The sequence below is a fragment of the Staurois parvus genome, unplaced genomic scaffold (assembly GCF_062004578.1).
Source record: "Staurois parvus isolate SC_StPar_1 unplaced genomic scaffold, SC_StPar_1.0 ptg000147l, whole genome shotgun sequence".
Taxonomy (NCBI): Eukaryota; Metazoa; Chordata; class Amphibia; order Anura; family Ranidae; genus Staurois; species Staurois parvus.
The window spans coordinates 28,516,040-28,543,976 of record NW_028317943.1 but is presented as its reverse complement, the minus strand read 5'-3'; the positions used below and the strand labels follow the sequence as shown (position 1 = coordinate 28,543,976).

The 27,937-nt window shown below is 41.1% G+C and overlaps 1 protein-coding gene across 1 annotated transcript in view; it reads left to right on the top strand.

Annotated features, from left to right (window-relative positions):
* Nucleotides 1-27,937, top strand: part of LOC149464859 (uncharacterized) — a 90,301-nt gene that overhangs the window by 2,086 nt on the left and 60,278 nt on the right. The window contains exon 3 of the mRNA XM_089674187.1: nucleotides 20,879-21,025. Within this exon, the coding sequence (XP_089530313.1) occupies nucleotides 20,879-21,025 (147 nt within the window). The remainder of the gene's footprint in view (nucleotides 1-20,878; nucleotides 21,026-27,937) is intronic.

Sequence of the window (27,937 nt, the reverse complement as noted above, 5' to 3'; positions counted from 1 at the left end):
CAAAAAATCCAAGCTGTCCTGTGTTAGGGAAAGAGAATCAGGAAGGTGGCAACCTGTCTGGAGCCTCTTCAAAGGAGCGTGCTTCCTGAAGAATGTCCAGGAGAGCTTGAGAGCTGTTGTCAGATAGATATTGCATAGAGGCCTCATTACTCATCTCTCTAAGCTACCTGTGCCTGCTTGCATATGGTCAGATTCCTATAATGAGGCTGCTGTTAAAGTATTAGGGCTAACAAAATTTTCTCCTAAAAGATCTATTATAATTGGGAGAATGCTACTGAAGAAATTAGGGCCATCAATAGTTGCTCTTGGAGAATGTTTACAACTACTTAGTCACTACAGAAATAATGGAGCCACCAATAATTCTGTTACTTTTGGGAGACTGCTACAGAAGTCATTAATTTTTTGTTATATTGGCATATTTTGCAAATTTTTGGTGATCCTGTGCCCCTAACCCTCCCTCCATAAATGTATTGTGTAAATAAAATATTGAAAACACTAAAGTGATTAGCACTCAACTGTTTGTTTTAACACAATAAGTCAAGAAGATGATAATATGATAGCCGCACTGCCTTAAAGTGTTACTAAACCCACAACAGTAAATCTGTCTGTATATGCAGTAAAGCATGCTTGATATACTCACTGTGGAACCATGCTTAGTTTGGTGTGTATTGCTAGAGAGTTTTTTTTTCTTGGGAGAGTGCATGTGATCAACACAGGGACAATTAGCACTGTCCAGACAGAGGTCAGGGGTTCTGCATCCTCCTAGAGCAGAAATAAACCTCCGCCTACAAGCTGTAACCAGTGCTCAGCCAGAGACTGATAGAAGTCACAAGACTGCTATATACTGCTCATGAGAAAAGGTATTTAGCAGTTTATAGTTACTAAAATAATTGCATTTCCATGTTGTGTGTACTGTGGGAGATCATATACAGTGAATGCAGGGTCCTGGGTTTAGTAACAGTTTAAGAGACATTCTATACTATACCAGTTTTACTTACAGAATTTTTTTTTATTGACAGGTCTTCCTTAACTTTGATTTTTTAAAGCTTGTTAAGTGAAAAGAATCCAGGTTCACAGTAAACAGGGTGTTTTATATTTCTTTGATGTCGGCATAGCTTCAAGTCACATCAATCCTTAATGCTGTACTACAGACATTGGTGCATTTAAAAGTGTGGTTTTCAGTAATAACTTTTTGAATGGATAATATGTTTATTAGATCTACCAGTTTAACTTACACTATAATAGATTTTAATTTGTAAGTCTTCTTTAATTGTTACACATTGCAGTTTATTTGAACAAATTCCAGCTCAACAGCATAAGCACATGTTCAGTAGTAGAGTGCATGTTATAAGCTTTACCAATGCAGAGTGACAAGGGGACATACCTTCTTTGACATCAGCTTAGCCTCAAGCAACATCAAATATACTTACTGATGACAGTACTTTCAGTCTATGGAACAGAGATTAGGTTAGTGTTCAAACTGTATTTGGAGCAACTATAGATATTTTGTCAAAGAGACTCTCAATATTGGAAATGAGCCAGAATAAAACTTTGATTTTTCAACTGTCATTTTGTAGGCATTTGGTTTGATAAACAATTATCTATGTGCGTAGACAATGAGGGAGATTTACTAAAACTGGTGAACTCAGAATCTGGTGCAGCTGTGAATGGTAGCCAATTAGTTTCTAACTTCATCTTGCTCAATTAGGCTTTGGCAATTAAACGTGGAAGCTGATTGGTTTCTATGCAAAATTACACCAGATTGCGCACGCATCAGTTTTAGTAAATAGCCCCCAATGTGTTGTAAGGATGATATATATATATATATATATATATATATATATATAAAACAATATTCCTACATGTGTTTGTGTGAGGTTTCAGCTAGTTGCAGGACTACACTGTGTTGTCAGATCCAGAGGCAAACTGTGACATGGGGGCACACCTTTTTTTTCAACTTGACACTGTTTATCCAACAACTGTGCATTTATTCTGGATACCATAGTATGTGACAAAGTAGTTATACTTTTCATGGTATTTACCATACAATATCGCAAATTTGCTTAGCAAAGCTCCATACAAGGGGGTAGAAATGTTTGTTACTTGAAAATATTCATGTTATGAAGGGTGCTAGTCAGCAGCCAAGCAAGATGGCCACTAACTAGGTTAGTTCAGTGATGCCCATACATTGGAGCTAACACTGGCCACTAGCTTTTTACTCACCCCACCTTGCTCTCATTTCTCACTTCAATGTGGCCCTAGTAACAATGCAGCAGTGCAATATCAGGTGGTGAAAGACCCAGAGATCTAGGAAATACTCCACAGACAAAACTGTACCCGCACCACCAGAGGAGACTGGACACCTGTCCCCAGACCTCTTCTCTGAGGTTATAGACACTTCCTCCCTAGACAGCATTCCTTGTTCACTGGACGATGCATGAGAACCAGGGGAGATGGTCTAGGACACAGCTCTGGTATCCTAATTCCAGGTCATGCTATAGGCTGGGCTCAAAGTCCCTACAGACAGAGTAAGCCTCGCACATGAAATCCATGAAATAGGAGACTGCGTAGACTAGCTGGAATGCAAACTAGATGATGTTAGCATGGGGCTGGATTCCCAATAGAAAGACTTGGACACAGTTGGGTTTACTTACTAAAGACAAATAGACAAATTCATGTTGGAACTTTCAAGGGAACTTTCACCAGGACTTAGTATACGAGGCAAAGCTCTGCTGACTTCCATCGTTCAATCATTTGCAAGCAAAAATGTAATTTTACTTTGCTTGCACAGGATTGGGTATTCTTTGCAAAATTAAATTTCACTACATTCACTATTCTCTAGGCAAAATCCTCTTGCAAGGTGCACCTTCCCTTGCAAAGTGAACAACCTATTTGCCGTTAGTAAATGGATTCTAGTAAGTAATAGTCTCTACTCTGCCCTTCTTAAAATGGAAGACTGTGAAAATCATGCTAGAAGGGGGAATTTAAGAATAAGAGGTCTCCCAGAGTCCATAGAGGATCTTACATCCACTGTTATAGTCTTGTTTCAAGAATAAAAATACCTATTGAAAGGCAAGACTTTCAAATCAGATATACCTTCCAATTAGATGACACAGACCAGAAGGCCCCCCGAGGGACATTACAGTAAAATCCACATTTTGTCAGACAAAGGAAACCAAAATGCGGGCAGCAAGGGGTTTCAGGGAGCTTTTATCTCTAGGACACCCTTATCAAAAATATGTAGATCAAACACCTGCTACCATATAAAATTCAGAGAACTCAAACAATACATTGATGTGCTGCAGACATATGATGGAGTTTTCTCTTAAAGCTCTTTTTCAGCTACAATAGTAAAATGCACCCAGTAACCACGCTTTCTGAAACAAGTAAACTTCTGAAAGATCTTAAAGCAGAACTCCAGGCAAAACCGTCTTTACATTTCCTTGTTGCTGATTTCCTACCTTCACTGAATACGCCATCCATCTTCTGGTTCACTCAGTAGTTGCTCTGAAATAGCCTATTCATTTTCAAACAAACTGGTAATTCTCCTTGGTTTCCTGTTTGTTGTGCCTATTTCCCCAGCCACTGGTCTTGTCACACCCCTCCTGTAGTTCTTTCTCCAGGAAGCAGTGATATAATTCAGCTCCACTTGCAGTAGTGTATGGACCAAGACTCTCAGACACATTCAACATGTACAGGCCTAGTGTACCCACCTACATTTACTACAATTCTCTGTGGTTGATGGAAACTGTAGTTTCCATTTACTGCTGAGAGAGAAGAGAGGATATGATGTAATCCCTGCTGTTTCACTTCCTCCTTGGCAGAGTAGATTCTGTTATCTTTTGAATTACAGAGAAGAGGTCATGAAAAGTCATATGCTATAAATAGTAAGGATTTTTAAAATGGTATTAACTGGCTAGTGTTTTGTGTAGGGGGGGGGGGTGTACTTATGGGTGATTTTTTTGCCTATCCCAGAGCTCTTCTTTAGGCTTTTCCATGTAGATTTGCAGAATTTACCACAGTCAATCCCAAGCCAATGATCTGTCTTGCTAATTCCTCTCTGGGAAGGAAAATTATGGGATTCCTTGAAGCAGGCTAAAGCACATCTCCACCCTAAGGATTTGTATCCTGCTTGACCACTTGCATAAGATCTAATGGCCCCCTACCTACCTTTCCCCTCCTATTGCAGTAAAATTTTATATTTCCTTAACCCTACATGTGGACTGTATAGACTGATCTGTTATTGTTTTTTTTCCTACTGTTTGGAAACCAGTATTGTTAGCTACAATATGTCTGTAATCCCAAGAACATTTGCTTCTTACAGATAGGACACCTGCATACTTTTTCTGTCCTGCTGCATTACTAAACCAACCTAGCGAGACAGCCTAGTGCTTGGACTATAACTGTTTGATCCCTTTGCATTCTTTTATAGGATTCACATTTGTTATAAAGGCATAAACAACTCTCCTGCCTCAGGGGTCTACTTTAGACTAAGAAAATGTGTTACCTCCTAAACTGCCCTCATATCTTTACCAAGCTGTTAGGAACATTTAAGTCCATAATACCCCTTGTAGCAATCTTGCGCTCAGAGATGGACGCAGCGCCGCCATTTTGTCAGGCACATCCATTTTTATACATTTCTCCCTCAATCCTTTATTCTCCTTCCCCCTCCCTTCCTGAGAGGCACAGTGACAGATGTGTGTGTGTTAAAAAAGTCACTGGCAGGTAGAGCAGCAGGGGGCCCAGAGCTACAAAGCCCCCCCATAGAGACAGAGCCTCTCAGAGACAGGCTGTCCAAGAGCCTGTGTAAACTTGCACCTCCTAACAGAGATAAGGTAGTTTTTCCCCTGGACTTGAAAGAGATTGTAACCTCATAAAACCTAGCGGCTAGGTGACAGAATTAACTGAACATTCCTCAAGTCAGTTGTCCCCTATGTTTCATATCATGGATTGTTGGTTTTAATGCAGAGTCCATCTGACGATCCCTCCCAAAACAGGGTATTGACCAGTTGCTCAGAGCCACCCCCCTGCTGGGGGACTTTAAAACACAGGCTAGCAAGCCTAAAAAGTAAGCTAAAGAGATCTCCTAATTTTCCATCATAACAACGGGAGATCAAAGACCCCTTCGCTCTGCAACTTGGATCTGCTTACATCAAAGGTTTAAATGGCAAGTAACTTAACCCTTTAACTTCTCCCTGGTATCTCTTTGCTGTGCTGTTTTCTATGCATATATATATATATATATATATATATATATCTTAGTTACATCTTTTTCTGTAAATATTTTATTGCACCTGTTTGACTCTTTTAGTAATAAATCTTTCTTTCTGAAAGTGTTAAACTTTTCTAAAGTGCTTAATCCTAGATTGTAAGCTCGTAAGAGTAGGGCCCTCTTACCCCTCGTACGTTGTTTGTTGTTGTTGTACTGTGCCATGTATTGTCCTACCTATTGTACAGCGCTGAGCAAACCCTTTGGCGCTATATAAACTCGTAGTAATAATAATAATAATAATTGCAATTTACGAATTCCTGCCTTTTGAAGAGACGCTACTGTGTTTGTTTAATCCTCTGCCCAATCGGCCTGCGGTGACCGTATTAGACAGGCGACTTTTCAACCATTACAGTGTATATTGGATAAAGAGAGTTTCCCCTTTCGCTGTACAAAAAGGGGTGGTAGCAGTGAAGGGTTAGTTGCGTAATTAACCCGACCCAGTAACAAGCGCATTCAGGCTGCCGGTGCGTCGATTGCATTCCATTAGCTGGACAATCGTTGTGCAGGGCGCAGCTGAGTGTGGCATTGTTATGCACGTCACATCGCGGTCTGGATCGGCCAGTCTTTCGGTCACGAGTTTGGTGAGAAGGTCTGGAGTCTGACGCCGCAATCATGACGTTTTGCTGGTCATGGTCATGAGATTGTCGCATGTTGGTGGCGGCGATCTTGCGATCGTGACATCCCTGATCATTGGTTCTTCAGATGATTTACGCTCCTTTTGACCACTTATAATCAATACTGGTTACTGCTTTGAAACTCATTTATTTATGAATATTGTTTCCTATCCTCACCTCATTTTTTTATTTAATCCTGACCCCTGTTGCTTGCTGCAAAGTGGTGGGGCTCTGAAAGAAAGAATTTAGTTCATTTCCTGAAGTTAAAAACAAATTACAGTCAAAGAAAGACTCGCTAGAATCCAAGATGATAAACATAAATGTATTTGAAGACCTGGAAACCCTAGATATTACTATACCACTCAGAAATGAAAACTGCTCATCTTAGAAGTGCTTGGCATCTCTCACCCTGTTGTCTTGCTTCTTATCCTACTTATAGGCCGGTCATTTTTGCTCCCTGTTCACTCATGAGTGAGGATGATGGTGAAGTCACCATTTGTGCCAGTCCCATCCTTACCATCTTCTCATTTTCTTACCACCCACTTACACTCATGATTTTCTTACATGTTGTACCTGATTTCAAGCAATGACTGAATCTTCCTTGAAACTTAAAAAAAATATATATTGAAACAGAAAGCATTCCCATTATTGCAAGAATACAGCACGCAATGGGGTTTATTTACTAAAGCTATAGAAACCAATTAGCTGCCAAAACTTAATTGAACAAGCTAAGGTTAAAAGCTGATTGGCTACCATGCAGAGGTGCTACAGATTCTGAGTGAACCAGTTTTAGTAAATCTCCCCCAATATTTGCATCTTGCAGTTGTTCACTTTGTCCTAATGATAATTCAGGAATAAAACATTTAAATGAGCTCTCATTGCTCCTGTCATCAGATGGAAGGCACAAAACACAAACATGTGTAATCCAGCTTCAGTGATCTAACTTGGCAGCTCCCCAACTGCATATACTGTGCACAAATTACCTTCCATTTAGGTGCTTGGAGCAACGGAACTCTTGTGTGAATTGAAAGTCACCTTTTGAAGCTTGCTATTAGTGGAGTACTCTCTCCCAGACACTGTATGGCAATGGTGGGCATTTGAGTGACCAACCACTAATATCTAGTACTGTCACATCATGGCAGGAAGGGTTGTTGTGAGTCATGTTCCTCAATACCTTAATGAACAAATACATTTCTTTGAGAAACATGCTGACCAAGTAGCAGGGGAAGCAAATGATGGGAAGGAGAATCGAATGTGTTCTGCTGGTGAGGGAGGCAGTAAAGTAAACTTGCACTGGCAAAGCACTATTTTACTGCAAAGTTAAGTCAGATTTATAAAAAATTGCCTATGACATTTTTCTGCAAGTGCACAAAACAGAGTAGTTTTCATAGCCAAGCCTCATGTACAATGAGTAACCTATGAATAGGTCAGAACCATTTAACCTTATTAACTACTTGCCCTCCTGAGGATTTAGCCCCCTTCCTGACCTGGCCTTTTTTTACGTTATGACGCCTCAGTACTTTAACTGAGAATTGCGCGGTCATGCAATGCTGCACCCAAATTAAATTTACGTCCTTTTTTCCCCATGAATTGTGCTTTCTTTCAGTGGTATCTGATTGCCTGTGCGGTTTTTTATTCTTTGCGCTATAAAAAAAAGACTGACAATTTTGAAAAAAAAAACAATATTTTTGACTTTTTGCTATTAAACATGTCCAGTAAAAAAATTTAAAAAATCAAATTTCGTCATAAATTTGGACCAAAATGTATTCTGCTACATGTCTTTGCTAAAAAAAAATCCCAATACGTGTAAATTAAATGGTTTATGTAAACGTTTTAGCGTTTACAAATGGCGGTATGGATACTGGAATTTTTTTATCATTTTTTACTAGTAATGGCGTCGATCAGCGACTTAAAGCGGGACTGTGGGACTGCAGTGGGCATTCTGACACTGGGGGGAACTGACTTGGTGTCACTGACATGCCCAGTGACACCAATACAGTGATCCGTGCTAAAAAAAAGCACTGACACTGTACTAATGGCACTGGGCAGGAAGGGGTTAACATAAGGGGCAATCAAACTGGTTAACTGTGTGTTGGGGGTGTTTTTCTAGGGAGCTGTGTCAGTGCGCTTCATTGTTAGCACACTGCTTTGGATGGCTGAGCTGTTAGTAAACAACACAGTTCTCTTTCCCACTGGAGATCATCAGAAATCACCTGGCGCTGGCAAGTAATCACCAGGCGGGACCTGGTGATTGACAGTCGCGGCCGCGTTTGGTGGAGCAGGTAGGGCGTGCGCTTGTGTAGGGCACGAGCACGCCCCCTACCCATGTATGCTAAATCACGTATATATACGTGATTTTGCATACCCGTGCCACCCTGTAGCAGTATATCTGCTATAGGGCGGACGGGAAGCGGTAAACATAAAACTATCTACAAGCTAACAAGCTAACTATCTACAAGCTAACTACAACAGGATATTATTTATTTACTACCTGAGTTATTTAAATCATACTCATAGTTAAATGATTTGGAATAACTCCTAACAGTTTGAGTCACTGAAAAACATACCATAGGAAAAGCAAAACTCTCACTAGGCAAGACAGTGCCAACTTGCCAAGTCAATGATGCAACATCGGGTTGCACTCCCTCACCTTTAGGTAGGAATAGATTTATAAAATTAGAAACAACTCATTTATAACTATCTGAGCTGCCAAAAGCCATTTAGCTCAGGAAAAAGAAAAGGCACTAGGCAAAGACTGTGCATGGTAGACAAACAGCTTCTAACTTCAGCTTGTTTAATTAAACTTTGTCAAAAAACCTGAAAGCTGATTGGTTTCTATGCAGAGCTGCACCAGATTTTGCACTTTCCAGTTTTAGTAAATCAACCCCACTGCCAGTTTGATGTAAGAACAGTATAGGCTAAGGAAAAGATTAGCCCCAAATATAATTGTTGCAACCTATGTTGGCTCTTAATAATCTAAATTTCCTGGAGTTTGTTGACCGTAGTCTTTGTGTTTAGCTTTAAAGTGTATTTCCACTTTTGCAGCCAAATTGGGTTAATACCTACTATATTGTACTGTACTGTATACAGTATACTGTATACCAGGGGTCTCCAAACTTTTTAAACAAAGGGCTAATTTACTGTCCTTCAGGTTTTAGGGGGGCTGGACTGTGGTCATCAGGAAAATAAATTGTCCTGGCATCAGAGGGAGTAAACAATGCATCTTTGGTATTAGGGGGAGGAATAGCACCCCATCGTTGGTGTCACTGGGAGGTTTAGAGCCTCATCATTGGTGTTAGCGGGAGGAATAGTGCCCCATTGTTGGTGTCAGTGGGAGGAATAGTGTCCTATTATTGGTGTCAGTGGGAGGAATATTGCTCTATTGTTGGTGTCAGTGGGAGGAATAGTGTCCTATTATTGGTGTCAGTGGGAGGAATATTGCTCTATTGTTGGTGTCAGTGGAAGGAATAGTGCTCCATGATTGGTGTGAATGGGATGAATAGCGCCCCATCATTGGTGTCAGTGGGAGGAATAGTGCCCAGTTGATGCCAGTAGCAGGAATTATGCCCCATTGTTGGTATCAGTGGGAGGAACAGTGTCTTGTTTTAGTGGGAGGTACAATTTCCCCAGAGGTCAGATAAAGCAAGCAAAGGGCTGCATCTGACCCCGGGCTGCAGTTTGAAGACCATTGCTGTATACAGTATTTTGTTACATGTCTCCAATCACAGAGCGTAGCTTTAAAAAATAATAAAACAAATTGCTGCTCACCTGTTTTAGATGCTCTTTTCTGTAAACTCTAACACTGTAAAGAGATATTTTTGCCATAATTAACCCTGCCTATACTGTGCTGGCAGATATCACATCAGTGGTAAACTAGATTTAAACACTGTATCTTAACAAAGGGTTAAACACTTAGAAGCTGGACTACTACATTGCATGTTTATGAGAGTTGGACTTAGCCAGTCCCCAGCCATTCTTTGGGATATAAAGATCACAGCAAATTTCTTGAAAAATTATTGCACTCAGCCATGACACCTTCACCTAAGAGACATTGAAAAGGTAAGAAATATTTATTTAGTTTTTTTAGGTATGTTGTGTGAATAGGACCACATAACAAACATATTGGTAGGGTTTTCTCAAAGTTGACTGCAAAGAGGGGAAATACATGTTAATGATTTATTAAGGCACATTTATTAAGGATGTCACCGTGAACTAAATTTCTGTTGATATCCTTTCTGTGCTCAGTAGAGTAATAAGTACTTTATATACTGCTGAAAGGTTTGTATATGCAGCAGACTGCAAGTTATGATCATACGAAATCATTTAGCAACCAGTAGAACAATTTTCACATGCTATACATTTCACGTCAACTTCTCAACTTAATCATCAGTGATATTTGAAGGAGGGTATGTTTTTTTGGAACTAGATAATTTTCTTTGAAATTTTAAATTATAACCTAAATTTGAACATTATAAACACCAGTCAACTGAGCTCCAATTTGCAAAGCTTCTTTTGCAATATCACTTACTTTGATCTGACTAAACTGCTTCAGATCTAAGGACAAATCATCAAAGTTTAATTTTTGGAGGATTGTTTCAGGCTGGTTGTTGCCTGATCAATGACTACATAGAAAAACTGATAATGAAACCGAGGGGGGAAGTTAAAAAGGGGTATATCCTCTGACAATTCTACAGACATTCTTTTTTCCTTGTGGGCCTTTTCTAAGGCAAATGGCTTTCAATTGCAGCATTGGCAGAATTTTCTGGGGTAATGCTTGCCTTTGTGACATTTTTTTCACCAGTGTAGTTAGGTTTACAATTGAATCTTTCATGTCAGATTTTGCTTTTTGATTATTTCCGCCATTCGCCACAAAACTGGACTAGTAGTTTCAAAGATTTGCATAGGAATGAGATAAGGATGTATTATGTCAAAGCTTGAAGATTGAAGCTTTTTTTTCTCACTTACAGCTTTATTGACAAGCAGTAAGGTAGATCACTATACAGTTCCTTTGACTGGTGTACAGTGGAACTAAATATGATACTGTAATGCCTATGAAATGTGCTGACCTTGGACTCTTTGTTTCTTGGTTAATTTTTACAATGAAGCATTGTTGTCCAGATGCCAGGAGCATGAGAAGTGACTGATGTAATTTCTCTTGGCTAAAGGAACAGAGTCACAAGATATTCTGCTTAAAGCAAGATAAAAACGTGCTTGTGGGATTGAATGTCACATTAGAAGATAAGAACTTGTTTAAAGATGTCTACTTGCTTGAGAAGAAGTTTAGGGTAGATGAGAAGAAGTTTAGGGTAGCTAAGAAGCTGATCTGAAGTAAAAGTGTGACTTTTCAGATAACGATGTGGACTCAATATGGTGGCTGAGTGTGACTCTGTTGTCCTCAAGGAACCTTTCCGCTAGCCCCTCCTAGAGAGGGTGTGGTGCCCACTCACTTATGGAAAGCTGCCAGGAAAATGGTTTAAAAGCCGGGAGTCCAAACGGGATCGATTAGGAAGCCCTCCTAGCAGACAAGGGACGCTCTGACGCTGGGAATCTTGCCAAAGTTATATGGACTCATTGATTGGTTGCGATTACAGCTTCCCCATGACCCCCTGTGCAGTATGGTTCTGATGGGATCTGTTCCTTCCCGCCTTCACATAGCTTTGGTAATGTATTAATTCTATGCTGTGACGCTGTCAAATGATGTGTCTATTTCATGTTGTAATGCCCACATTATTATTGGTGTGTGTTATTATGCAGATTGTGATGACTAAGATATATCCTCCTGTGTGTCGTGTGATAATAAAAGTGGAGGTTTTGACAGTGCAAGAATATTGCAGTTGAATTCTGTATTTCTTGGAGTGCCGAGTGAATGCTATGATGTGCCAGGGCAGGAGTTCATTTGGTAGTCTTTCACATGCGTAGAATATGTAATAGGGTAAATGTTGATTAAAAGTACCTGTGTGTGACTATCTGTCAATTGTGTGTGTGTGTATATGACTTGCTTTTAGTTATTGCACCCAGCATTGCCATTACAGATACACAATGCTTTTGCAATTTTCCTAAGTCTAGAGAGTTTTGCATGACCTGGACCCTGAGAGAAGACCTGCTTAGTCCAAACAGAAAAGTGTTTGAACGGCTTTGAAAGACAGCTGCTTTTTCTTAGAATCCAAAGAATGATTTCACAGGAATTGTACACTATGTGACATCAATAATCACCAAATTAAGAATATGACCCCCTCTTTATGGGTGGCACAGCACCACTAGTAAAGAAACCTGCACAACATGAGTGGGAGTCGTGAGAGTATGACCAATTCTGCATATAACAAACCTTCTTCAAGTTCAGATATGCCTCTGACAACTGCCGAAAACATTTTTTTATATGCAGACATTATCTGAAAAGTGTTGTGCTCTTTAACCCCACAGAGTAAAAAACCAAAAGTATCACTTACAATTGGAATTTATATACATGTGTGATCAAGCAAAAAATGCGAAAATCACAAAAATATACACAAGTCTACAAAATAACTTAGTACTTAGTACAAAATGAAAGGCTGCAAGTCCAATTCACTGAAGATTTCAATCAGATGAATCATCACAAAGAAGTGAATATAGCATAAAATGACAATATAACGTGCAAAGAAGACATCCACCTTCTGACATTGACTCTTATAGTAAAGGTCATATAACACTTTTGGTAAATGCAGGCTTCGTAGCTCAGGAATCACCCTTTTCCTCTCCAGGTATTGCCTTGTTTATACCAGCAAGCATCAAAGATTCTAGTATTGTAGGATAAATCTTTCTCTCAAACAAAGAATGAAACTGGCATAGTGCTCACTGTATAATTTTTTTTAAATTAAGATAGTTAAAAATTACATTCATATGAGTGAATAAAAAACAGGGTTATCACTTTAAAATTGCACAAGTGCTGCTGTTAGTTCAAGCAATTGCATCTATCCCAAAATTAATTGACCCAGCCAGCCCATGCACAGCTCTTTCTCTCCTGGATCTCCGTCCTCCATATCCAGACCACACCCTACATGTTTCCTCAATCTGACATCATAAGGGGCATACAGCTGGACAGTGTGGAGCGAGATATTTATGTTCCAGCCTTCTGTCAGTAGCACTTCAGAATGTGCTCACCAGGAAAGCTGATATAAATGGAACTATAGTGTAAACAAATGCAGAAAAAAGGAGTGGGGGGGGGGGGGGGGGGCTGCTCTATCCACATGTCTGGCAATGGCGATGGCATGCTAAAGTTTGAAAAAAAAATGTTTTCACTATTTTGGGCCAGATTTCCTTTAAATGCCCAATTTGTCCTAAAAAAAGTTATAATTTACAGTTTAGTTGTCAGGGATACCTCCGTGCAGCTGTGCGACGGTGCTGGATCCCCTCAGGCCGTAGCGGTGCGAGCGCGCACATGCGCAGTAGCGTACACGTCATCACAAGGCAGGCTATTTAAACCTGCAATACAGTTTAGTCAATGCCTTCTGGTCTATAACGTTCTGCACATCATAACATAATTCTGTTGCCTGTATCTGATCTGACCTGACTAAGAAAGAACTCCGCCTGCACTGACCCCGACCTATCCCTGACTATCCACCTGCCTGCTTCCTTGTACTTGATTTGCTCGTTTGATCTTGACCCGGCTTGTCTGACTCTGCTGCATCTATTTACCTGTATTTGCACCTGGCTTGTATCCTGATTGCTGCCATACTTACCTGCTGCTGCACCCATGGCCCTGCACCTGGCCTGCATCCTGGTCACCGCCATACTTACCTGCTGCTGCACCCATGGTCCTGCACCTGGCCCGCATCCTGGTCACTGCCATACTTACCTGCTGCTGCACCCATGGTCCTGTATCCGGCCTGCATCCTGGTCACCATCATACCTGCTTGCTGCCGCATCCACGCTCCTGTGTCCGTTCCCAGTATGCATCATGATTGCCGCCATACCTGCCTGCTGCTGCCACCAGCTCCGGACCTACCCGGCACTTGTGCCACTCCTGGCTCGGCACCCTCTGTTCCCACTATCAGGGGCTCCGAGCAGGAGTGGTAAGAGGACGCCTCCTCTCCATGTCAGGCTCCCCAACCAGGTACTTGACATTAGTGATGGATAGCTGACAGTCTTTCAGGGAGAGAGAGTTGTTTAGTGTAGTGCAGTATGTTGCTACTGCTTTGTGCTTTATGTAATACTAAGTGCTATGTACAGTACTATATTCGGTGCTGTATATTTTCTACTGTTACTTTGCAGTGAATTGCAGTTTGTGTGGCCTTTTTTGTTATTTTGGGGTGTTACTTTGCTTTTCGTCAATAGTTAGTCCTCTTTTATTTTTTTCCTTAAAGTGGAACTTTAGGTAAAAGAAAAATTGGCAACAGACTGAATTTTTAATGCAGAAAAGACATCCAAGGGGGTTATTTACTAAGACTGCAGAGTGCAAAATCTGGTGCACAGAAACCAATCAGCTTCCAGGTTTTATTACCAAAGCTTAATTGAACAAGCTGAAGTTAGAAGCTGGTTGGTTACCATGCACAGTCAGTAAGCCCTGTACACACAGCTCCATGCCGAGATGAATGAACACCCACGCATGCGCAGGAGTGACGTCATGTTGGCAGCAACAACAGCAGCCTGAATCTGTTTATGTCACTTCAACAGCTGCACTTAGTTTACAGCAGAGCAGAACAGATCATTGAGGATCTGTTTAGTCCATCAAAGCACCACAGTTTACAGTGCACCCAAGCATCAATATCCCCCATACAACTCTTCCAAAAGCTGCAAATAAATGTAAGGAATAACCCCCACATTATTAGCATCATATTTGGCAGGCCTACAGGGAGAAGCAGAAGTTCCCATGCATTTATTAAGGGATGAGCATTCTCTTTGCCCACAGGAGAAAGTGTAATTTGTTGATTTACAGATGCAGTCTGCCTGCTCTATCCCTCTCAAATTGCCTCTAGTGGCAGCTATTTACCTTCTGTGCAGCAAATCGGTATGATTTCTAGATTACTGTATCTATGTTCTGCCTCCAGCAGGGAACTTCAGCCTGCAATATAACATTTGACCAACAGATGAAATCCAGAATAAATTCAGTTTTGCAGAAACCAGAACTTATATCCCCTAAAGGCAGCATCGCTAGTGAGCATGCGCTTATTGCCATCCACAGCTTAATCATTTCATGTTTTCTGTGTGCTTCATACATTGATTGTATGTATTTCTTATCAGTTTTTTCCTAATAGTTTCACCCGCCCTGTTAATTAAGCTACAAGATTACATTCAGTCTGGCTTGTTGCAGAATATGAGGGTTTAACTGCATGTCGAGTTACTCACAGGGAAATGTATGTGAGCACAGAACAGTATACCGTATATACTCGAGTATAAGCTGACCCGAATATAAGCCGAGGTACCCAATTTTACCACAAAAAACTGGGAAAAACTATTGACTCGAGTATAAGCCGAGGGGGGAGGAATAGTGCCCCATCGTTGGTGTCAGTGGGGGGAGGAATAGTGCCCCATCATTGGTGTCAGTGGGGGGAGGAATAGTGCCCCATCATTGGTGTCAGTGTGGGAGGAATAGTGCCCCATCGTTGGTGTCAGTGGGGGGAGGAATAATGCCCCATCATTGGTGTCAGTGTGGGAGGAATAGTGCCCCATCGTTGGTGTCAGTGGGGGGAGGAATAGTGCCCCATCGTTGGTGTCAGTGGGGGGAGGAATAGTGCCCCATCATTTGTGTCAGTGTGGGAGGAATAGTGCCCCATTGTTGGTGTCAGTGGGGGGAGGAATAGTGTCCCATCGTTGGTGTCAGTGGGGGGAGGAATAGTGCCCCATCGTTGGTGTCAGTGGGGGGAGGAATAGTGCCCCATCGTTGGTGTCAGTGGGGGGAGGAATAGTGCCCCATCGTTGGTGTCAGTGGGGGGAGGAATAGTGCCCCATCGTTGGTGTCCGTGGGGGGAGGAATAGTGCCCCATCGTTGGTGTCAGTGGGGGGAGGAATAGTGCCCCATCGTTGGTGTCAGTGGGGGGAGGAATAGTGCCCCATCATTGGTGACCCCTGCTCCAGCCTGGGCTCGCTCGCTCCCTCCCTCTCCCTCCCTCTCCCATGGTACACACTTACCGGTCAGATGTCTTCCTTCTCCGGCCGCTCTCCTCTTCTTCACTCGCTCGATCTTCGCGGTGCCGCTCGCCTCCTCTCCAAGCTCCACCTCCTTGCAGGTGATTGGCCGCCGGAACTGTAGCTCAGGAGAGGCACACAGGCGCCCAATCACCGGCGAGGAGGTGGAGCTTGGAGAGGAGGAGCCGAGCGGCACCGCGAAGATCGAGCGAGTGAAGAGGAGGAGAGCGGAAGACATCTGACCGGTAAGTGTGTACCATGGGAGAGGGAGGGAGCGGCGAGGATTGATCCCGGTGTCCAGATGACAGGGACGGCATGTCATCTGCAGACGTTGACTCGAGTATAAACCGAGGGGGCCGTTTTTCAGCACAAAAAATGTGCTGAAAAACCCGGCTTATACTCAAGTATATACGGTATGTCAGAAAAATAATATTCTGATTGAAAACTGATGGCTGAAGTGACATCCCCCTGCATCCTAAATTTCCTTTTCTTAAAAACCATTCTTTTTCTTAAATTGCCTTTTCTTAAGAATCAAAAATGTGCATAAAATATGAAAATTTGTGCGTGATAAATAGCTGCAAAAATGTCATGCAATATAAACAATTGCAACAATCATCATTTTATTTTCCAGAGCCTCTGCTTTCAAAAAATATATAATGTTTTGGAGGGTAATTTTTCCTTCTTCAGCATGAAAAAAAAAAATAATTGTAAAATGCAATCTGTTTGCTTAATCTCTTTGTCACAGAAATGATATTCAGTCTGAAAAGGTTTAACAAAGGTATACATCAAATCTGTATTGCCTGAAAAAGGAAGTCAATTATTTTTGGCAAATTGCCATACAGTTACTCTCTTCCTCATAAATTGTGGCCTTGACAATGAAGGCTTCAAAGCTGTCTTGCAAATCTTCAGTGTCCAAACATGGTCACTGTCACACAAATTCCTGGTGTAAAATGCCAGCCTGCTCTATCTTCAAAACTGCAGACTGTCCACAGGGCTGTGGATAAGGGGGTACCACCAGTTCTCCTGTACGGGGCTCACCCAGGAATGGTTGCACACAGGGGGGCCCAGGTAGCTGGATGAATCAGATGAGGGCAGGGAGGGTGATCGGCATGGTGGGGGGGCAATTACTGGAACCGATCCCCTGTATGGCTCTCTCTGCAGCAGCTGGAAGATGGATTCTTCTTCTCTCCTTCCCGCTGGGGATCGGTTCTAGGAATTGCCCCTCCCCCAACCGCACCCATCATTCTCCCTGTGTGTTTCCCCCTGCTGCCCAGGCTGCAAGAACACAATAGGATCCTTCAGGATGGTTCAGGGTGGAGAGTAGAAGAAGGGTCAGGTAAATTTGTCATATTTACCAGCCCTTTCTTTCCTGAATGAACACAATGAGTGATCTGTGCCGATCACTCAATGTGTTCATTCATAACTGAAGCATAGTAAACTTTGTTTTTTGGGGGGGGAGGGGGGCCTGTCAGGTTGGCTGTATGGGGTCCTGTGGTTTCTAACAGCATCCCTGACTGTCCTCATTGCTGAATATATATAGATTCTTATTTGTGTTCTTCCTTTTTTTGTGGGTATAGACCAAGATTTTAACTAATGTATAGAGCAGTGTGCTCCAAACCTGTCCTCAAGTCCTAACAACTGTACAGGGTTTGTAAGTAGCCTTGCGCACAGCTGGCTAATTACAATGTCATCAATGCTACCTGTGTGGGATATCCACAATTAGGAGTACTGTTGGTTGAACTTGAGGAGAGAGTTTGGAAATACTCTTGAAGGGAACAGGTCTATTTGAACACGTAAATGCCACTGTAATATTAGCTGTCAATGCTGGTCAGGCAGAAGCTCCTCCTTTTTAGCATGCTGGTTACATGGACCTCTGACACATTTCCAAGACTATATACTGTATATATAAATGCAGTATATATATATATATATATATATATATATATATATATATATATATATATATATATATATATATATATATAGTGAGAACTAGCATCAAGGATAGAGCTTTAAAGTACACCGCCACTCGCTTTCTTGTTTTTAAGGGCCGTTTTCTCTTTTCCAAACACATATTTTAGCCTCCTGGCTCATACATACAATCCTGCTGCTTCTGGCCTTCCACCTCAAGCCACGTCTGTCTCCTGTAGACTCTTTTCTAAACGGCTCTTTCAGGTACACAGCTAGCAGCCCCTTGCTGCGCTGGCACCCACCTCTCTTAGGTGGAGCCCTCCTGACTCCTGGGCATGACCTCCTGTCTGCCATTGTGGAGCCCAGGACCATGGTTAGACTTCTACAAAAAGGCCTGCACACACCTGTGTAATCAGTGTGCTGGCTGTTCACAAAACATGGACTCAGGATTGGAGATTTCATTCCTCTCAAATCACTTCGAAATTTCAAGGCCCCAGGTCCCAAAACGGGCTTTACGAACCAACGAGGAAACTGACAAACCGGTTTCCTCTGCATTAAGCAAACTGCCTGGAGCCCCTCAACCTGTTTAGTTGAGAATCCTGGGTTATAACCTTGATTTAGACCATGGCAGGATACCGCACTGCCACAATATATAATTCAACCAGTGGAAAATACATTTTATATATATATAATGTATTTTCCACTGGTTGAATTATTTCTTGGAACCTATCTTTGTGCAAGTTGTAGATGATAGTTAAAGAGAACCTTTACAAACTCTTCTTTCAGCCCTACTATGTACACTACATTCCTACATGCCGGTACTCTAAAATGGAACATACACTTCAGAGTTTCACATCTCCCTTACTTTCACTTGGTAATATGTGCTCCCACTACACCTTTGGGAACTGATGAGGGGTCAGTTTGTTTTTTCAATAAAAACATAACCAACGTGTCTGTACCAAATAGCCTAATTAACATTGTCACACTTTAAATGTCCTATGTTAGGTGTATTTCATGACTTTGAACAATGCTGTGAAGGCTTCTGTGCCACCATACAGTTTTATGTCATACATTGCGTTTTTTTTCTTTCCATAGATGAGTTGTAATTTACTTGCAATATGCCTCTGAACTTGCTAGCAGATTTGACTACTTCAGTAAATTCCCTAGCACAGTCACCTTTTCTTTGCACATTACAGGCCCCTATTGTTCATGGGAGTATCTAACCACTGTATGTGCTGGTATAGTATCTTTCTCCTCCCCTCACCTTCCTACATAATTTTATGAAGGAAAATACCATACTACAAAGTGTCACTTGAATGGCATCTCTTCAGGGGTGCTAAAATGACATCCAAGATGGCAGCTCCCAGCAACAGTTTCAGGGAATCCCTGATGAAGTCATGTGGCCCGTGATGATACACATGGGGTAGAGCCAGATGGCGCTGGAGGAGGAGGACTGGATGTGAGCTGGATACTTTTTTATGCTTTTTAAAACTACATAAATGTGAGTGCAATTTTAAATAAACTAAATATGTATTTAAAATGCTACACAATGACAGCATCTTTGTCTTTTGCTGAGTTGATTTTATAGAGAGACACAATCACACTACCGAGCATTAAAAGGGACAGCTACTTGGAATCCACCAGTGGGAGCCTGGAGTATCTGTCAAAACTGAGGGGCACCTGATATAACTCTCTGGAGTGGGGGCAGTGCATTTAAACCTAGCACAACTACTATCACTGGATAGGTGTATGCACAGATTGGGAAACGTATGAGCTGCAGCACCGGGATTGTGTGATCAGTACCCAATAGGAGCATACCAGCAATGTGGACTGTAATATTATGGTGTAAAAGGATGCACCTTTGGAGACTGGATTTAATTACACTTTAGGAATTTTGATGGACATAAATGCATGTTACATTTATGCATGTTTGTTTGATTTGTATTTCATTTTATGCTGGTTTTTCACATTGTATTGCTGAGAATTAGCAAATTTATGTGATTCAGTTATGGGCAGCAATGCAACACATTGTTTTGATTTCATTTTTACAGGTAAATACGAGTTGTTAATCATAAAAGCAGTTATTATCACATCCGTTTTTCTTTCATGTGTTAAAAGCAATAGTTATCATAAACAGTTCCCAATGCTGTATGAATGCTGGTGAATAAAAGCAAACCTATGCTTTACCAATGGAGGCAAAGCAACAAGTTTACTTTAAGGCTTGGTCCTTCAGCAGCACATATTCATTTTCTTTTCAACCTCTCATTACTCCATTTAGCTGGCAAGAGTAATGGGAATACCCAGTACTTCAAGGTATGCAGAAGCATGTGACTCACCCTATGTAAGAGCACAATCACATACGGTATGGAGGAGAGACATCCTGCACCTTGTAAGCTCTGTCTGGAAAACTGGCTTCTAGCCTATGTAGGGTTGTTTACCTTTACTCCCGGCAGCAAAATGGTTTGACAGTAGATTGTAGAAAGGTAAGCATATGCTGCTGGGGATGGGGAAATAATTCAAACCCTAATAATGCATTGCCCTGTTTAGGAAAAGCACAGGTTCACTTTAAATTTCATTCTGACTTCTTACGTTTATTGGTTTCTCCATTGGAGAGATATCTAACCAGAATTCCCAGTTCTGCAACACTGTTATCGCTATTACAAAGCCATATGATGGTGTCAAATGTATGCTGTGGTATATCAATAATGCAAAATAAAGCAATCATTGGGGAGACTAGCTGCAAGAGAGCAACACCTTTGTTTGTCCTGTTGGAGGTGGCAAGGACATTTTCTACAACAGGGAAACCTTTCAACTTGAGCCTCTGAAATAGAAGAAGCTAAAATGTGCAACATTCTATCTGTTTCTGTCCAGAAACAACTTTTGGTGAAGTTGGCTGTTAATTTTACAATTTAAAGTAAATATCCAGTTCAGCCTCTGCTCTCTGATGTCCTTTATTTACTTTATTATTTTTTCCTTACAGAACACTGAAAAAATATGTCTTTTACAAAAAGTGTTGGAATTTTATATGTTAGTTAATGAAGATGTATGGACCACGAAAGTCCCAGAGCAACGTATATGTGACCTGCATGATCGTCTAGTGTATTTTAAAGAAAACTGCCTAAAATGTGTAAGTTCAGTTATATAACTGGTTGACATACTGTGCATTTCTATGTGGTGTGTTTTGTTTTATTGTCTGTTATTACAGCAACACCAATGAATCCTCACACTGATTTTTTTTGTAGGTTGACTTTTATTTATAACAGTAAATGCAGATGCAGCGAAGAAATTTGACATTAAAGAGGGGTGTAGCACTGTCTCCCTAGGGAACTGCTAAGATGTTGGGTCCTTCTGCTGCTCCCAATATTGACCCACCCTAAACTGAACCCAACACTCACTGATACACCATTATCAATACAAAGGGATATAGTAGGGCCAGGGCAAGCCCAGCAAAGGGAAGAAAAACTTAAACATTTACAGCAACCAGTTTAACCCAATATTAACCTTGCGGCCTCTCAGGACCGGGCTTTTTTCCATGGGGCCGCATATTTGTGTACCTGACTTTGTACTGGGACCGCGCCGCACAGCGTACTCCCAGCACAAAGACTGGTGTGTCACTGAGAGTTCTAACGGTTGAGACCCGGGACTCCCAATTCTGGGTCACATGTTCGCTGTTATAGTCTCTGATTAGCTATCACAGTGATCAGTCACTGTACAGCCCTTGTTTTTTTTGTTTCTCTATAAATGGAGGAGAGAGATACATTGTATCTCTCTCTCTCCTGGCATAGAGGGATAAAAAACAACTGTTTGTTAAAAATAAATAAATAAAAGAAATATTAAAAAATAAACAAAAAAATACCTAGATCTAAGTTTGATCTAGTTCAGTGCCAGGGTTAGTATTTGGGTCAAGGTCAGGGTCAAAGGTCAAGGTCAAATGTCAGGGCCCAAGGTCAGATTTTTAAAAAATTTATTTATTTATTTTTTAAATTGTCAGTGTGTTTTAGGTAAAAAAAAAAAACAAACCCCAAAAAAACAAAAATCACCCTATTGTTTCTGGGCTGTACTACGGGTACAAACAAATAACATGAACATATATGGTATCGCTGCGATCGTCAAGTGCTGGAAAATTTATTTTGGGTTGTTCTTTGGTGGTAGGTTATGGTAGTAACAAGAAACACAAAAAACAAGGTATAATCCACCTGGATGTACAAAGTAGTTGTGATGATATGTACAGTTTTACTAACACATGTCAACATTGCAAGATTGTGCTTAGGCGTTAAGATTTGTTTTCCCTTAGGCATGAAGGGGTTAAAAAAACAGTGGTTAAAAAACTATGCTATAGAGAGGGTTCATGACTCTCATTCCCTCTTAATGCCTGAAGATGTGGTAATTGGTATGGCTTATCTACAGTTCTTAGGCCCTATTTACACCACTGCCCAATTGAAGATCAAATATGCAGAAGGCAGTCGGATAATCTCTGGATCAACAATCTCTGGTATTATTACCTATAAATATTACAGCGGCGGTGTTACACTCAAAAGCAAACATATATTATGTTGCAGATTACCAATTCTTAGCTGTGATGGGTGCATTTGTTTTGTTTCTTTTAGGCTTTAGGCTGATCCTGCCAATAAATCTGTAGTTTTTCAACGGAGCAAGCTCTCCTGAAAATGTATCAATTAAAGTGCTGAAACAAACCATTTAAAACTGTCAGGAGTGCTTACATTGATCAGCTGTTATTTATTCATGTAAAGTCTTTATCCCAAAAGAAAAAAAAACTGTTGTAACTGCTTGTGTAATGTGGAGGTTAAAGTGTTACTAAACCCACAACAGTAAAATCAATCTGTATATGCAGTAAAGCATGCTTGTTATACTCACTGTGGAACCTAAGGGGTTAATCCTCTACATTGTGTAAAAATGCTGTTTGATCCGGACTTCTGTGATCCTCCCCTTCTTCCAGTGTCCCCTCTTATCTCCTGATAAGACATATAGTGTAGAGTCACTCTGCATATGCTCAGTTTGATGTGTATTGCTAGAGAGGTTTTTATTTCTCTTGGGAGAGTACATGTGATCAGCACGAGGCCAATCAGCACTGTCCAGACGGAGGTCAGGGGTTCTGCATCCTCCTAGAGCAGAGAGAAAACTTATCCTACAAGCTTTAACCAGTGCTCTGCTGAACACGGATAGAAATCACAAGACTGCTCTAACTGCTGATGAGAAAAGGTATTTAGCAGTTTATATTTAGTAAAATAATTGCACATCCATGTTCTGTGTACTGTGGAAGACCGGATATAGTGAATGCAGGATGCTGGGTTTAGTAACACTTTAAAGCATTTTTCCTCCTAATGTAAAGAGAGCCCCTTTTCCTTTTTAATGACTTTAAAGCGAATAATTGAAGTTAACTACATGAACCACTTATGTAGTTATACATAAAAGTGCTGTGCAAACTGTTGGCGCTATATAAATCCTGTATAATAATAATGATGATCATATTCCCCCTTAATCTCCTCTTCTCAAGAGAGAATAAATTCAATTCCTCTAATCTTTCCTCATAGCTGAGCTCCTCCATGCCTCGTATCAGTTTAGTTGCTCTTCTCTGCACTTTCTCTAGTTCTCTGATATTCTTTTTGTGAATTGGTGCCCAAAATTGAACTGCATATTCCATATTCTCTCTCTCTCTTTCTGGGAATGTTAAATACAAGAAAGCGTATTGCATAACTATGTAAAACATTAAAAATAAGTGCCTATACTGTTTAAAATCCAGTAATACACTGTCTCACTCTGCTGTGCACATGCTCAGTTGCTCTCTATTTTTCAGCACTGTGCCAAAAACATAGAGGCCGATTTGCTGACAGCCTAAAAATTTGCTGCTGCTCAGGGCTCTGGGCTTCAGTAAAATGGCAGCCTTCAGCAAGAAGAAACTGGAGCAATGCTGGAGACAATTTACAGCACACACTAAATTTGGTAGCACTATTAATGTAGAATGTATGTTCCTTGCTAACGAACATTATTTTTTATTACATTGTTATGGGTAAACTTCCACTTGTCTATGATTTACCAGAACACCCAGATGCTTCTCGACCATTGATTCCCCAGTTGTGGTGCACTCAAAATCTGGTGCAGCCGTACATAGTACCCAATCAGCTTCTAAGTTCAGCCTGTTCAATTAAATCGATTCTAAAGGTTCATTTTTTTTTCTGTAAAATAGCAAACATGTCATACTTACCTGCTGTAAGCAGTAGTTTTGCACAGAGCAGCCCGGATCCTGCTCTTCTCGGGTCTCCCACAGGCTCTCCTGGCTCCTCCTGTCTATCAGGTGTCCCCATAGCAAGCAGCTTTCTATGGGGGCACCAGCTGCTCCGTGTATCCATTCACACATGGAGCTGCGGCTTGGCCCCACCCCTTTCTCTCCTCACTGGCTGTGATTGACAGCAGTGGGAGCCAATGGCTCCTGCTTGCTGTCTCAGCCAGTAGGGAGGCAGAAACCAGTATTGAGGGGGCTGGGGCATTGCTGCACACAGGAGATTTTTTACCTTTATGCAAAGAATGCACGAAGGTAAAAAACCTTCAGCCTTTACAACCACTTTAAGCTTTGACAATAAAACCTGAGAGCTGATTAGTCTCTATGCACCAGATTTTGCACTCTCCAGTTTCAGTAAATCTCCCCCATAGTACTGTATTTGCCAATAGCTGTATTTAACCTGGGAATATCCTTATTACCCACCATAGCCCCCCCCCATATTTTCCCCATTCCACCCTTTATTAGTGTCTGACCCCCTGTCATTATATTCGATTTCTCCCTCGCATTTCTAGTAAGTGTATTTGTAATATAAAATTTGGGGCAGATTCCCCACCAACAGCAGGATATCAACACTGATGCTGCAGATGGCCTCAATTCCGGTGAAGACAGACACAGTACAGCTCCCTTCTTCCCTAAACACATGATTCTGGTAGATCATAGACTGAATAACAGCATGCAACGCCAAGCTGCAGTTATTAAAGCTTACAAAATACTTTCTTGTATTACAAGAGGTATGAACTCGAGAGAGAGAAAGACAAACAGTAATTTTGGCCCTGTACAAATCATCAGTTAGAACTCATCTTAGTTCAGTTTTGGGCTCCAGTTCACAAAAAGGATATTGGGGAACTGGAGAAAGTACAGAGAAGGGCAACCAAACTGATAGGAGGCATGGAGGAGCTCAGCTATGAGGAAAGACTAGAGGAACTGAATTTATTCTCTCTTGATAAATACATAGTGAACTTGGTGTAGAGTTATTCACTTTCAGGTCATTAAAGAGGACACGGGGACACTCTTTACATTCCTAAATGTACAAAATATAACTGGATATTAATATTTAGCGATAATAACACCAGAAGTAGTTGTTCCAGGCAATATCCAATTGTCTAATAGGGAATCAGGAAGGAATTTTTCCCTCACTGGAGTGAATTGGATCATGCTGTAATGAGATTGTTTGCCTTCCTCTAGATAAACTGTGGGTATAGGATTGTGTATATGGAGGTTTTTTGTTTATGTGTGTGCTTTTTTTATAGGTTTTATTGATTGAACTAAATGGACTAGTGTCTTTTTTTCAAGCTAACTATATAACTATATAACAAGCATGACAAACATCAAAACCCCCACTCACCCCTTGTATAGTCCTTGGTCCAATCAGCAAAAATTAGTAATATCAGGAAGGATGCCGCTATCCTTGGTAAGGTAAGCATTTCGCCACCAGCTTTGCCCTAGGCATTTTTCTTCACCTTACTAGGAGTCACGAGGTAATGCTCTTCTACTCCAAAAGTAGGAGGCTTGTGCGAGAACATCATTTCAAGAGAGGAATCCTCATGTCTGATCCCGTTACAAACACCCTGCTATAAACCTGTTCTACTGGTATTCCAAGATGATCTGCAGTAGTGACCAGATGGGTTATGGATAACCAGACAGTAACAATCAAGAAATGTCTGATATTAAAACTTGTTGTGTACTCCAACAGTCTCTCTGCTCTGTGCACTGCAGCTCTCTCCAAGCTTAATATTTGCTGTCCAGTCCCTCTCTTTGTGGGCTCCCTGGAAGCTCTGTTTTCAGACTCACCTTGCTTCAGTGCTAATGATGGCGGGGCCCCATGATAAATTTGTATTACATCATACCAACTGTCCAGGATTTGCCAGGACAGTCAAGCTTTTTACTAAGCTGTCCCTGGATGGCTGTCTGTCCAGGGCAGCATTCTGGAATCTGGGCTGCGCCAATCATATAGGATGAATAGGAGATGGCGGCCCTCCTGATGCAAGAATTGTGCCCTCCTGAATCCCCCCGTACTGTGCCCTTTGTATTGATTAGTGTTTGATTTAAGGCATGTTTTCTTATTGTTTAAAATTAATTTTTATTGAAAGTACTAATAAATATATGGTAAATTCTATCAATTATTTATACTTTAATTCTTGAGAGTAGGTGTGTAAATTTGGGCAGGCTGGTAGGGGCCCATGATGCAATGAAGATGGACCTGCTCTGAGCACACTTTCTGCAGCTTGGCTTACCCTGTGCAGAGGAGGCTGAACCCCCTCCCCCAGTCCTCAGGCAGATCAAAGTCCCAAAAGGCTTATTCAGACCTTGTCACCCTACCTTCTTCCCCCTGAAGGCTCCTGTAGCCATGCAGCTTCCATTTTCTCCCACAGCTAATTGCTCCTCAATTCTTCTCTCTCTCCTTTCACTTCCTGTGGGTCCGGTTAGTGGGGCAATTGTCCAGCTGGTAGTGTAGCCATACAGGATCCTCCTTTCTTCTCTCCCTGCTGCACTATCCTTTCATGGGGTGGCTTCAGGAATGCTTTCGCTGTGTAACGTTTAAGAGCAGCTAGCCAGGGCTAAAGTGCTATTTTGGAAATGCAAAAATAGAGATATTCTATTATTCAAAGGATTATGCAAGGTAAAACAGTATGCTATATTTAAATGAATCGTTGCACCTTGCAATAATATAAGAAGCTTTTTTCATGTAAATAAATACCTCTGCTATTAAATGGAGAAGCTGTAACAAACAAAATGGCCTCTTTCCAAGTTTTGCACAACCAAATAAACAAAATTGTGCTGGAAGTCTATCTAAACCACTGCAGTGGCAGTTAAAAAGCATATTTATTAAATTGTGACCCCAGTTTCAATCATCTGGTCACTTAAGATCAGGAAACAAAATAAACTCTGGGTAATAGATTGCTTTGTTTATAGCCAGCAAACAATCACAAAATACTAAGTGGTGCAGAATTTTAGAGGCTGGGGTAGTGGCCCCATGGAGAAATAATGAAGCATGTTTTTAGCAGTTTTACGCAATGTGATCTGTCTTTGTTCCCCCTTCTGTTCTCTGAGGTTACAAGTGATCCATTTTGTGAATGTTGAGTAGACTGTGGGAGCTGTTGCACAAACATTCATTAATTCAAATGGAATTACAGATTCCATTACTACAGATCTCTTATAACTTTAAAGTAGAACTATAGGTAAAACTTTGTTTTTTCATTTTGGATAGAATACGGGAGGATTATAACCCCTGTCAGAGTTTTTTTTCACCATCTGTGTCCCATTGCGGAGATTTCGTTTCCTGTCCCATGGCCTAACAGGAAGTGAGAGGAAATCCCTACAAATATAGGAAATTTCCTGGGGACCCCTAGGTCCCCAGAACTGGTGTCCCTATTGGAAGATTCCCCCTCTATTACTTTTCTGGGGTGAATCTCCTTAACGGGGGCACAGACAGCAATAAAATCTGACAGGAGTTCTAATCTCTCTCCACTGCCACTCTATCCAAAAAAAAAAAAACAAAAAACATTTTTGCCTTTAGTTATAATTTAATTTATACCTGGTAAGACATTGAAGCACTTGGTAAAGGGAAGCACTGGATTGCAAAAACAAAAAGTTTATGCAGCCAGCTGTGTTTGTATCTGAACTATGCCATTAAAAAGGGTTTTTTATATTATACATGCAAGAGAATACCTGCTGACCATGTCAGAAAATCAGAGCTGTCCTGCATCCTGAGCGCCTGTCAGGTGTTATCTCAATGAGTCT